Source organism: Hyaena hyaena, unplaced genomic scaffold, assembly GCF_003009895.1.
Source record: "Hyaena hyaena isolate Hyena2069 unplaced genomic scaffold, ASM300989v1 scaffold_204, whole genome shotgun sequence".
NCBI classification, from domain to species: domain Eukaryota; kingdom Metazoa; phylum Chordata; class Mammalia; order Carnivora; family Hyaenidae; genus Hyaena; species Hyaena hyaena.
Genome location: NW_024080837.1, coordinates 2593407 through 2607672, shown reverse-complemented (window position 1 = coordinate 2607672; position 14266 = coordinate 2593407). Strand labels below are relative to the sequence as shown.

Below are 14266 nucleotides of genomic sequence, written 5' to 3'. Positions count from 1 at the left end.
TTCTCAGTGTTTCCTTTTTTCTCCCTAGAAGTAATAGGTATATGAAGTATTCTGAGGAAGACGGATTTTTGGTTCAAAGAGAAGATTCCTTTTTTTGTTTTTTTTCTCAAGTCTTAGAAACTAAAAGCTTACCTTGGTAGCCAAAATCACACACACACCTACATACACATATACACACATGCACATACATATACAGGCTTTAAGTGACTTTATTCTTCTACGTTCCCGTACTTTTGCTTCATTTCACTCCTACAGAAGTCTATTCAGTTTCTTTTTGAGTAAACAGATTAGTAGTATGGAAATGTGAGCTGAAAATTTTACCTAGTAAAATGTACTTCAGCGCTCTGCGGAACCAGGGATAGAAGAAACCGTATATTAAGGGATTACACGTGGAGTTAAAATAGCCAAACCACGTCAAAGCATCAAACAAAGCTACAGGAGTAGAGAAGTTCAAAAAGGGATCCAATAAAATCGTGAAGAAACAGGGAAACCAACATAATAAGAAAACGCCCATCACTATTCCTAAAGTTTTGGCCGCTTTTTTGTCTTTCCTCATTTGATTATTTTGATTTTCCGGCAAGTTATTGATTGCACGAGCATGTTTTCGTGATACTGCAAAAATCTTGCCATAAATCCCCACCATCACAGACCCAGGAGTGAAGAACCCTGCCATGAACAAGGTGGTTCCCCATAGCTTGTTGAACATCACTGGGCAGGAACTGGAACAAGCCACCAATATGTCGTAGCCTTCTATCCCTTCGGCGTAGGCCTCCGAGAAGACCACCCCGAAAGCAAATGCTCCGGGGACAGACCAGCAGAAAAGGAGCAACCGCTTGATGAGGGGAATCGTCATTCTCGTGGAATAACGTAAAGGGTAACAGATAGCATAAAATCTATCAATGGCCACGGAGCAAAGATGGAAAATGGACGTTATGCTAAGCATCAGGTCAAAACTATAATGAATCTTGCAAAATGTAAGCCCAAAATACCAGCAAGTCTCCACCGATCTGACCATACTATAGGGCATGATGGTGAGCCCCAGGAGGAAATCAGTGACTGCCATGGAGAGGATGAGGAAGTTGGTTGGTGTGTGAAGCTGCTTGAAGAAGGAAATGGATATTATCATGGCAAGATTGCCAAACACCGTGATGAATATGGCTGCAGCCATAAATGAATACATAGCAGCTCGGACACCCAGAGGCCTTTCATTTTCTGGGCAAGATCCATTTCCATATCCAGAGCAATCCAATATTTCCTTCAGAAAAAGCAAGAACACATGAAATTTTGTCAGATAATAATCAAATATTCTGTATTTTATGTAAGTCTTCATAGAAAAACTCAAGAAAAATATAGGTGACTCAAGGAAGATAATTGATTTATGCTGATCTATTAATTATGATTTTTCTCATGTATTTATCCTAATGTTTATTTGCAACTTCATAGAATTAACCTGGGTTTAAATGATCTTTGTTTACTTTATACTTTCCTAGATACAAATTATATCACCAACTTTTAGGAAGCTCTTACCTTATGCCAGAGCCAGAAATGATAAAGAAGGAAGAGAGGAGGAAGAGAGAGAGGATTGGGAGGGGAGAGTGAGAGAAGAAGAAAAAGTTCATTATCTAATTTATTATAATTGATGTTCCTTATGTTCATAGAAAGAATAGATCTATATTATACAATACATTCATTTCTTCCTCAAATAAGTCTGGAACACTTAATTAGCTTCTATTTGATTAAAGTCTACTGCCTTGTGGGACCAGCATGTTATTATTATTTGAAAATTGCTTCATTCATATGTTGTGTTATTTTCATAGCATTTTTATTTTGTTTAGGCCAAGACTGTTTGAAAGGGGAAGAATCATTTAAGAATGACTAATAATTGGGTAGAATCATCTTCAGCCAGTCTTGGAGCCTTGACAAGCATCTCACCAGCCAGAGCAGCCGAATCAGACAAGGGCAGAGTGGTTATGGGTGTTGCGGTGGGGAGGAGCAGAAAGAGAGGGAGACACAGAAACCGAAGCAGGTTCCAGAATCTGAAACAGGCTCCAGGCTCCAAGCTGTCAGCACAGAGTCCAATGCTGGGCTTAAACTCAAGATCATAAACTGAGCTGAAGTCGGAACGCTTAACTGACTGAGCCACCCAGGCTCTCCTTGAATGATCTTCTTAATAGCATTTTCTTTTCTCTAGCTTACCTCATTGTAAGAATACAGCATATATACCTATCTATCACATATAAATTATGTGTTAATCAACTGTTCATGTTACCAGTAAGGCTTCCAATCAACATAGGCTATTAGTAGTTAAGTTTTAGGGGAGTCAAAAGTTATACATGTATTTTTGAGTAGGGAGGCTTGATGTCCCTAACTCTCAAGTTGTTCAAAGGTCAATTGTACTATGAAATAGAAAAGAAAGTTCTATTTTGTTGGCTTATTGTTAAGCCACTTTCCCTCTTAGAAAGTAAAGCTAAGAGAAATAAATAATTTCATTTTCATGAAAAAGGCACACACACACACACACAGTATTTTTGTGCTAAAGGCAACTCCATGATGACACACTTCAAGATTTAATTACAAACTTCTTTGTGTTCCTGGCTTAGTGACTTTGATATTATAATCAGCCTACTGTCCATTTTTGGAAAGTCAGACTCAATCCTTCTAAGTTTCAGATCTTAGGGTACAGAGCTTACCTCCCTTCCCTTTAACCTTCAGGAAATTAGCCAATCAACCCTAAGAACAGTAATAAAGTTCTGTGAAACACAGAGCATGATGTGTACATTCGTATACATCATGAGGGGTCTTCCTCATACTCCAGACCAGAAAGGGCACAGTGGAGGACTATTTGATGACTTCATCAAACAAGACTTTTAGGTAACTTCCCTCTAAGCATCATTGTCCTCCGTGGTGTATTTGGCATGTTTCTTGCATGTAACATCCATCAGCAATTCAAACCTTTCAATGGTCACATCTTTCACATCTTTTACAGTGATAGACTGTGAATGTTAAATTCATAAAACAGTTCTTTCAAGGTTGTATTCTTCAAGTGTCATTAAAAAAATTTTAAACGAGGGCACCTGGGTCAATTAAGTGATCAGCTCTTGATTTAATCTCAGGTCACGATCTCATGGTTTGTGGTTTGGAGCCCCATTTCAGGGTCTGTGCTGTCAGCACAAAGCCTGCTTGGGATTCTCTCTCTCTCCCTCTCTCTCTGCCCCTCCCCCATTGGAGCATGATCTCTCTCTCTCTCTCTCTCAAAATGAATAAAAAAATTTAAACCTACTAATATAAGCACATACAGCTACATGGATGGCAATAGAATTAAAGTATAATCTTTTCTCCATTGTTGGTATATCTAAAAGAAGCACAAAAACTAAAGACTCAGAACATAATAAATTGCTTGTACTTTCATGAATAATGAATACCATGTCTAAAGCTTATTCTACTAAATTGTTAAAAATAAGTGTTTTCTACACTTCCTGAGAAAGTGATTAAATTTCAAAACCATGTCCACAGCAATAAAGTATTTTCTGATATTTCTAATGTAATATCATTTCTCTTTACCTTATTAAATTTGGTAAATGCTTCCATATTAAGCATATCTCTGTTTTAGCAACCATTTTTTCAACTTTTAACAGACTTTACAAAGTCCTTCTTCTTGATAATCATTCTTTCTACCTTTCTGGAGTTATTCTGCCCTTATCCAAGCTATTGGTTTCTTTCAGTTTTTTTCAATTTCTATCAAATATTCAATGTTAATGAATCTTAACATATTAAATAACACATATGAACAGCCTTAGCACAGTGTGTGATGTGCAAAGAACACTATCAAGGTGACTTTCTTTTCATCTTTCTTCCTTCTTTGTTGGGATGAACATTCAAGAATACATTTCACCAGGAAATATTTTTTCTTAAAAAATAAAGGAATGGGGTTGTATGTAAAATCCTAGGGGTGCTTTAACCTTCTGCTCCACTTAGATGAATTGCAGTGATAATTTGCTCACCCATTCATAAAGAGGTAACACTTTCCAGGATTCTATATCTTCTTCCCAAGAAACGTGTTAACTGTAGGGCAACATATTATCCTGTTCACATAATAAAAAGATTGCCTTCTATTGCAAATTTATACTGAGTCCTGCACCTATTATCTTATATTCCTACACATTCTCTCTGCACACGACAAACAAATGCAAAAAAGAAGAATCAAGTCGTGAATAATGCTGTTGCGTAATAAGAGTGACAATTTACTTCCTAACAAAACCTCAAGAAAGAGAAAGCACAGGTCTGTCCTTAATCCCTTCACCACATACCTGTTGTATTGTAGATGATGCCATTGTTAATTAAACTCCTTCCAGAAGGACCTTTATTTCCTTGTTGCTTTTCTAACCACTGTGAATGTTTATATGGAAATAGTAGACCTGAGCTATGTGGATTGTGCTATTCTCGAATTTATCAATTAATCTCACGGGAAATGGGATTGAAGTATTTAAGAGGGATAAAAAAGCAAAAACAAACCCTTGCTGTTCTAAAGTCTAACAGCTTAACAAGCCTAAAGCACTTCTCTATCCTCTCAGGGGTCTCTGAGACCTAAATTGTCTTCACTTGAGCCTGAGGTCCCTAAGTCTGCTATTACACAATGATTGTAAAAACAGAGCTGACCTGTTGCGTTTCAGGTGGCCCTAAGGAAACTGATCCCAATCAAGCATGAATGGGGCCAATAATTCCAGTAGAAAAGTGGACCTGTGTCCTCCATCTCTTTAGGAAAATCTGCGATTGTCACAGTTCATAGTTGTCTCACTTCCAGTCACTAAGAAGAGTGACAGTCACCTTACCATTCATTGTTTTTCTTTTTCTCCCTGCAAAAATATGGCTAAGAGAACAGTTCTCATCAACCCTTTTAGATCTGAAAGAACGGGGCAACTTGCTGAATTCTCGTATTATTTTAAATCTTTCTCTGCGGATTTTTGTGGATTTTCTATGTGGTTAATAATGCTATCTATAAACAGTTGTGATTTTATTTCCTCCTTTTTAATCCTTTAGGCTTTCAGTTCCTTATTCTTAGTATATTGTGCTAAGACCTCATGAACAGTGCTGCTTAAGGTACAATTATAAAATGATGAAGCAGCTTTTAACAAAACTCATACTTATGATAGTTAAGCCTTCTAATCTTTTTCTTTTTTAAGTTTTTATTTAAATGTTAGTTACTTAATGTATAGTGTAATATTAGTTTCAGAAGTAGGACTTAGTGATTCATCACTTACATACAAAACACCTATATACCTACCTGCCCATCATAAGTGCCCTCCTTAACACCCATCACCCATGGAACCCATCCCCTGCTCCCTCCTTTCCAGCAACCCTCAGTTTGTTCTCTAGAGTTAAGGTCTTTATGGTTTGCCTCTCTCTTTTTTTATCCCTTTCCCTATGTTCACCTGTTTTGCTTTTTTAATTCCATATATGAGTGAAATCATATGGTATTTGTCTTTCTCTGACTGACTTATTTCACTTAGCATAATGCACTCTAGCTCCATTCATGTCACTGTAAATGACAAGATTTCATTCTTTTTGATGGCTGAGTAATATTCCATTATATATATATATATACACACACACACATACATACATACATACATACATACCACTTCTTCTTTATCAATTCATCAGTCTATGGACATTTGGGCTTTTTTCATAGATTGGTTATTATTGATACTTCTGCTATAAGTATTAGAGGGCATGTGCCCCTTCAAATCAGTATTTTTGTATGCTTTGGATAACTTCTAGTAGTAAAATTGCTGGATCATAAGATAGTTCCCTTTTTAGCTGTTTAAGGAACCTCCATACTGTTTTCCAGAGTGGCTCTTTCCAGGTTTTCAATCCTACCAACAGTGCAAACGGGTTCCTCTTTCTCCGCATCCTTACCAACATCTGTTGCTTCCGGTGTTAAAAATTTTAGCCATTCTAATAGGTGTGATGTGGTATCTCATCATGGTTTTGATCTGTATTTCTCTGATAATGAATGATGTTAAGCATATTTTCATGTGTCTTTTAGCTACCTGGATGTCTTCTTTTGAGAAGTGGCTATTCATGTCTTCTGCCCATTTCTTCACTGGATTATTTGGTGTTTTAGGTGTTGAGTTTGATAAGTTCTTTATAGATTTTGGATACTCTATCAGATACGTCATTTGGAAATATCTTCTCCTATTCCATAGGGTGCCTTTTAGTTTTGTTGATTGTTTTCTTTTGCTGTGCAGAAGCTTTTTATCTTGATGAAGTCCCAATAGTTCATCTTTGCTTTTGTTTCCCTTGCCTCTGGAGATGTGTCTGGTAAGAATTTGCTACGGCCAAATCAAAGCAGTGGATCTCTGTGTTCTCCTCTAGGATTTTCATGGTTTCCTGTCTCACATTTATGTCTTTCATCCATTTTGAGTTTATTTTTGTGTATGGCATAAGAGAGTGGCCCAGTTTCATTTTTTTGCATGTTGCTGTCCAGTTTTCCCACCACCATTTGTTAAAGAGACTATCTTTTTTTCCATTGGATATTCTTTCCTGCTTTGCCAAAGATTAGTTGGCCTTATGTTTGTGGGTCCATTTCTCGGTTTTCTATTCTGTTCCATTGATCTATGTGTCTGTTTTTGTGCCAGTACCATAATGTCTTGATTATAGCTTTGTAATATAGCTTGAAGTTCAGAATCAGCTTTGCTTTTCCTTTTCAAAACTGCTTTGATTCTTTGGGGTCTTTTGTGGGTCCATACAAATTTTAGGATTGTGTGTTCTAGCTCTGTGAAAAATACTGGTGGTATTTTGATAGGCATTGCATTAAATACATAGATTTCTTTGGTAGTATAGACATTTTAACAATGTTTCTTCTTTTGATCCATGAGCATGGAATGTTTTTCCATTTCTTTGTGTCCTCTTCAATTTCTTTCATAAGTGTTCTATAGTTTTCAGAATACAGATCTTATACCTCTTTGGTTAGGTTTATTCCTAGGTAGCTTATGGGTTTTGATGTAATTATAAATAGGGTTAATTTCTTGATTTCACTTTCTGCTGCTTCCTTATTGGTGTATAGGAATGCAACAGATTTCTCTGTATTGGTTTTGTGTCCTGTGACTTTGCTGAATTCATGCATCAGTTCTAGCATTTTTTTGTTTTGGTTTTTTGATGGAGTCTTTCAGGTTTTCTTTTTTTTTTAATTAATTAATTAATTAATTTTTATTTCTAGGAGAGAGAGAGAGAGACAGCGTGAGCAGGGGAGGGTCAGAGAGAGAGGGAGTCACAGACTGAAACAGGCTCCAGGCTCTGAGCTGGCAATCAGCACAGAGACCGACGCGGGGCTCGAACCCACGAACCGCGAGATCATGACCTAAGCGAAAGTCGGATGCTTAACCGACTAAGCCACCCAGGCGCCCCGAGTCTTTCAGGTTTTTTACGTAGAGTTCATGTCATCAGTGAAAAGTGAAAGTTTGACTTCTTCCTTGCTGATTTGGATGACTTTTTTTCTTTTTGTTGTCTGATTGCTGAGGCCAGGACTTCCAGTACTATGCTAAATAACAATGGTGAGAGTGGGCATTCCTGTCTTGTTCCTGACTGTAGAGTAAAACCTCTCATCCTCCACTGAGGATGATATTAGCAGTGGGTCCTTCATATATGACTTTTCCGATGTTGAGGTATGTTCCATCTATCCTTACTTTGTTGAGGGTTTTATCAAGAATGGATGCTATACTCTGGCAAATGCTTTCCTGCCATTGAAAGGATCATATGCTTCTTATCCTTTCTTTTATTAATGTGGTGTATCACCTTGATTGATTTGTGACTATTGAGCCACCCCTGCACTCCAGGAATAAATCCCACTTGAACATGGTGAATAATTATTTTTTAAGCTTATTTATTTATTTATTTTGAGAGCAGATAAAGGGCAGAGAGAAGGAGAGACAGAATCCCAAGCAGGGTCCACGCTGACAGCACAGAGCCTGACATAGGGACCAAACTGTGAAATCATGACCTGAGCCAAGATCAACCACCTGAGCCACCCCAGCACCACCTACATGGTGAATAATTCTTTTAATGTACTGTTGAATTTGATTTGCTAGTATTTTGAGAAATTTTGCTGCCGTGTTCATCAGAGTTATTGGCCTATAAATTCTCCTTTGTAATGAGGTCTTTGTCTGGTTTAGAATCAAGGTAATGTTGGCCTTGTAGAATAAGTATTGAAGTTTTCCTTCCATTTCTACTTTTTGGAACAGTTTGAGAAGAATAGGTATTAACTCTTCTTAAGCATCTGGTAGAATTCCCTTGGGAAGCCACCCAGCCCTGGACTTTTGTTTGTTGGGAGATTTTTGATTACTGACTCATTTTCTTTACTGGTTATGGATCTGTTCAATTTTCTATTTCTTTAAGTTCTGGTAGTTTATATGATCCTAGGAATTGAAAGGTCTTTTAGACATGATATGATTCCAACTTTTTGGGAACTCCTTTCTGCTGGTCTTTAATTCAGACACAAAAAGTAGCCTTATAGTAGTTAATATTCATTTCTAGAAAATGAATATTATAGTTTATTACCCAGTGAAATCACTGAGACTTTGCTTCAAGGGTTTCTTAGTGTTTCTGAAAATCCAAATTCATATGAAAAATTTTTACAAATATATGCACTAGCTATTTTAATCTGCAAAAAGTAGGATTAATTTTACTTTGGTCTGAGAATGACTTCTACTGCTCTGAATTAGTGAAGTACTCATTGTGGCAACTTTCACTGTCACTCACATGCTTTGTATTGAGATTCTCAGTGTACACTGCACTGCTGCACTCCGTTTCTACTTTATTTTTACCCTTATCCTTCCCCACCCCAAACATGTGCCAACAAAGTAGATTTTAAACATTTTTTTACACTAAAAAAAAAAAGAAAGGAATTAAGGGAAGGAGAGAAGGAAGGAAGGTAGGAAGGAAGGGGGAGGAAGGAGGGAGGGAGGAAGAAAGAAGGAAGGGAAAAGAAATGAGAGAGGGAAAAGAGAAAGATATGCATGATATGCTTGTGCTAAAAAACTCTCCAATGGCTTACTTTCTTAGAATAACAAAGACCTAATTTGGCTTAAAAAGTCAGCCATTCTGGCTGTCTATTTGGTCTCATCTTCTATAACTCTCCTTAAAAGAAAGTATCAGTTATTTGAGAAAAAAGTCCAACTATAAGCTGTTTTAAGAGACACATTTAAAACATAAAAACAGAGACATTTTGAAATTTATCTTTTTTAAAAAATTATTTTTAAATTTTTAAAATTATTAAATTAAAAATTTTAAATTATTTTAAAAAATTCATTTATTTTTGAGAGACGGAGAGAAACAGAGTGTAAGAGGGGGAGGGGCAGAGAGAGAGGAAAACACAGAATCTGAAACAGGCTCCAGGCTCTGAGCTATCAGCACAGAGCTCAACGAGGGGCTCGAACCCACAGACTGTGAGACCATGACCTGAGCTGAAGTCGGACGTTTAACCGACTGAGCCACCCAGGCGTCCCTGAAATTTACAAAAAAAAAAAAAATAGAAAAAAATAATCCAAACAAATATAAATCAAAATAAAACTTGTGTAGTTATATTAATATAAGACAATATATATGTTAAGAGCAAGAGTATCGCTAGTTGAAAAGGATACATAACAGAGTTCCATTTGCCAAGATGATGTAATGTATGTAAATTCAAGCACAGTCTACAAAACCATAAAGGAGAAAACTGACCAAACTACAAGGAAAATTAGATAAAATCCACAATCCTTGTGGGATATTTTAACACATATCTATCAGTAAATGAAAGGATAAGTACCAGGGGCACCTGACGGGCTCAGTTCATCCAGCATGTGACTCTTGATCTCAGGATCAGGAGTTCAACCCAAAAATTGACCATGGAGACTATTTAAGAAAAAAATTGTAAAAAAAAAAAAAAAAAGGATAAATACCAAATACCAGTAAGATTTTAAATAAGGAGAATACAACAAAACTACTGCAGAATACATAGTCTTCTCAGGCCTACACAAAACATTAAAAAAATTGACAAAATATTAGGATATACCATAAATACTCAGCTAATTTCAAGAGACTCACATTATATGTATCAGGTTGTCTAAACACGGAGCAATTAAGCCAGAAATAAATAAAAAGTTTACTAGGAAAACCCTTTGTCTTGGGATATTAAAAACATACTTTTAAATCACTCATTGACTGAAAAAGGAATCAAACATTAAAATTGGAACTTATTTTGGACTAATCAATGAAAAAATGTATTCAGGCTTCAGAGAGTCATCTAAAAATAAAACTGAAAAGGATAAATTTTCCCTTATTTGCTTATATAAGAAGAAAGACTGAAAATTAGCTAAATAATCATCTATATTAAAAAGTTAGAAAAAGAGCAGTGAAGGGGCTCAGTAGGGTAAGCGTCTGACTCTTGATTTTGGCTCAGGTCATGATCTCATGGTTCGTGAGTTCGAGCCCCGCGTTGGGCTCCACACTGTCAGCGTGGAGCCTGCTTGGGAGTCTCCTTTGCACACACACACACTCTTTCAAAATGAATAATAAAAACCAAAAAGAATGAAAAAGAGCAGTGGAATACAAAAAGAAAAGGAAGGAAAAATAATAAGAGCAGTAATTGATACAGGGAGCCAACATACAATAATAGAAAGGCTAAATAAAACCTAGCTATTTTTGAGAAAGAGAAAATAAATAATATTAGAAGTAAAAAGGCATATGAATATGTGTAACTAAATATTCAGCAAATATTAAAAAGGCAATAGGACATTATGAACAACTTTACACCAAAAATTTGAAAGCTCTTGTGAAACAAATTCCGAGAAAAATACAGTTTGTAAAAACAGACTCAAGGAGAAAAGGAAGACAGTCTGTTCCACAGTGTGTGTTTCCAGAATACTCCTTAGCTCATATTCAACTGATCCATAGTAGGATGACGTCAGTATAATTCAGAATTATATTTTGATTCTTATGTGATCTTTCCCAACACATGAAAGTTTTGAAGTAATTATGACAGGCTTCCTAACAATTGGAAAAAAAAGGTCTTTGCAACATATGGATCTCTTAGAGATCTTCCTGAAGCAGGAGGTAGCTGCTTTGGTGGTTTTGAAAATGGACCTCTTTGCCACAGCTGGAATCCTTCTTGGAAAGCTGAGGATACATGTCACAAGGTGGCAGAGGTATTTCCTCCAATGTTAACTTTTCTTTTAAAAGTTTTTTAAATGTTTATTTATTTTTGAGAGGCAGAGAGAGAGAGACAGAGCACAAGCAGGGGAGGGGTAGAGAGGGAGACACATAATCAGAAGCCAGTTCTAGGCTCCAGGCTGTCAGCACAGAGCCCGACACAGGGCTAGAACCCATGGACCATAAGATTATGTCTTGAACCAAAGTCGGACACTCAACTGACTGAGCCACCCAGGAGCCCCAACTTTTTTTTTTAAATTAATGATCCATAGCGTGCCCAAGATTAGATTTTTAACATTATTTTGTTATTAGACAGATTTTTATTGGAGGCAAATGCACTCATGAATCCAGAATTCAAAGGAGCAAGCAGAAATTCTATCAGAGAAGTTCACTGTGAAGCTGATGCAAATTCCAGTGGAAATTTACTCTACTGATGTTTCTGTTGTGCTTATATTTGTTTTTGTTAGGGCCCCGTTCCAGTGCTCCGTGGGTTAGCCTGCCAGTAATCCTATTTTCCCCATTAACTCTATTATTCACAGAGCACAATGCTAATGACATTGGTTTCTCAGGTACCCACACATTACATTAATGTAGAACCATCTATGTGTGACAGAACTGTCTGTGACCATTGAAATGATTAGTTTGAAATGTTCTCTTAAAGAATGTTTCATGTCCAGATGGTTTTAATAGCAAGCTCTACTGAACATTCAAAGACCAAATAATTCCTGTCTTACATAAACCATCTAGAATACAGAAAACAGTCAGTTTTCCAGTTGATTTTATGAGGTTAGCATAACTTCATATGAGGTTGCCAAATCCTCAGAAGGATATACAGACTAGGGAAATCAAAGCTTATTCTGACTCATAAACACAAATGTAACAGTATACAGAGTTCTGACTTATTTTTTTAAAAATTTAATGTTTATTTTTGAAAGAAAGGGAGAAAGACAGAGTGTGAGCAGGGGAGGAACAGAGACAGAGGGAGACACAGCATCTGAAGCAGGCTCCAGGCTCTAGGCTGTCAGCACAGAGCCCGACATGGGCCTGAACTCACAAACCGCGAGATCATGACCTCAGCTGAAGTTGGACACTTAACCAACTGAGTCATCCAGGCGGCCCCTGAGTTATTATTTTTCTTTAAGAAAAAATAAATTATGCCTACGTTTTTGCCCAGGTAGATAAGCATGGTTTGACATTTTGACTTTAGGACATGACTTGCAGTCATTCACAACAATGTCAGAATAAGATTGGATAATCATTCTATTATCTCCATAGATACATAATAAAATTAAATCTACTTATTATTTTAAAAAATAACTTGCAGCAGACTGGGGGGAAGTGATTTTCTTAACCTAATTAAGAGTATCTCTGCAAAAAATGAAGATTTTCAACAACATCTTACTTACTGATGAAATATTATTCTCTTGAAGATGAGGAAACCTTCTGAAACACTCTAAAATCACTTCATTTCCTTCTTTTGCTGAAGACTTTGGCTGTGCAGAAAAGCAGAAGAAAAGTGTATAAAGATTAGAAACAGGAAAAATGGTTACTATTGGCAAATGATACAAATATCTCTGTAAAATATTCAAAATATATGCTTATATGTTTAGAATCAATAAGAGACATTAACAAAGTTTGCTATTTTTTAAAAAATCAGTGTACAGAAATATTTCTTTACTTACAACAAAAAAGAACTGAAAATCATAACTTTATGAAAGTTTATCTTTACAACATAATAAAAAATATATATAAAGTACCTTGAGAAATAGATGTGAAAGTTCGTTATGGAAAAGGTTAAAAATTTTATTTAAAGATACAAATGAAGCCTTAATAAATGAGGAAATATACCATATTCTGGGATTAGAAGAATTATTGTAATAAAGGTGCTAATTTTCTACAAAATGATCTATAGATTTGATACATTCTCTATTAAAATCTCATGCAAGTGCATGTGTGTGCGTGTGTGCTACTTGACAAGCTGTCTCAAAAATTTATAAGGAATTATGAAGGGCCTCATAAACCTAAAGTCTCCAGATAAAGAAAAAGAAAAAGCAAGAAGAGCAGGAGGGAATAAAATGGGAAGAAGGGAATTTTTATTTATCTCATTTAAAGACTTAATATAAAGTTAAGTAATTAAGACAATGTGGTGTTGGTACAGGTAATGGAGCCTTCAAGGAGCCCCAAAACATATAACTTCCTGTACACATATGTAAATGTGAGTTATGATAGTGCCCCCAACAGATTAGTGGAGAATGGTTAGAGGTGCAGAACAATGAGTTCTACAGAAAAGATAAATGAAATTGGACCCTCTCTCACACCACACACAGCAACCAATTCTAGAATTAAGGTGAATTAAATACCTAAATATGAAAAACATATCTATGAAACTCTTAGAAGACAGGGGAGCCCAGGTGCTTTAGTCAGTTGAGTATCAACTCTTGATTTCAGCTCAGGTCATGATTCCAGGGTAGTGGGAAAGAGCCCCATGTCAGACTCCATGCTGTATGTGCAACTTGCTTAAGATTCTCCCTCTTTCCCTCTGCCCCTCTCCACCACTCATGCTCTCTCTCTCTCTCTCTCAAATTAAAAAAAAAAAACTCTTAGAAGACATGTAAGAAAATTTCTTTATGCTTTCATTGTAGAGAAAGGATTACTGCTGTCACAAAAACAAAACAAAACAAAACAAAAAACAAAAAAAAAACCGACAAAAAAATAAAGAAAATGCTTGATAAATTTGACTTCATGAGAATAAAGAATTTGTTTAGCAAGTCATCATAAGAAACTGAAAAAATAAGCTAATAACTGGGGGAAGATATTTGTCACACATGTAACTGGCAAAGGGTTAGCAACAAGAATGTGCAAAGAACAACAGATCAATGAAATTTTTAAAAATAATGTCTGTTTTCTAAAGTGAGTATTAGGCTGTGTGGATGCTCTTAGTGATTTTTATGCTTAACATTTGTTCCTTACATATACTGTGTTAAATATTCTACTCAGTATTTATTAAAAACTAATTTGCTTGTACAGACAGATCATCACACTGCAATCCACTATGTGAAATAATAGAACTATACCTGAG

The 14266-nt window shown here is 36.1% G+C and overlaps 1 protein-coding gene across 1 annotated transcript; it reads right to left on the bottom strand.

The window, feature by feature from the left end:
* Window positions 1-259: 259 nt before the first annotated feature.
* LOC120238358 (trace amine-associated receptor 2) lies at window positions 260-4959 on the bottom strand. Its single transcript, XM_039242060.1, has 2 exons — window positions 4941-4959; window positions 260-1245 (listed from the first exon to the last, which is right to left on the bottom strand). Exon 2 carries the CDS (start codon window positions 1178-1180, stop codon window positions 260-262), a length of 921 nt encoding a protein of 306 aa, XP_039097991.1. The 5' UTR covers window positions 1181-1245; window positions 4941-4959.
* Between the last annotated feature and the right edge of the window lie 9307 nt (window positions 4960-14266).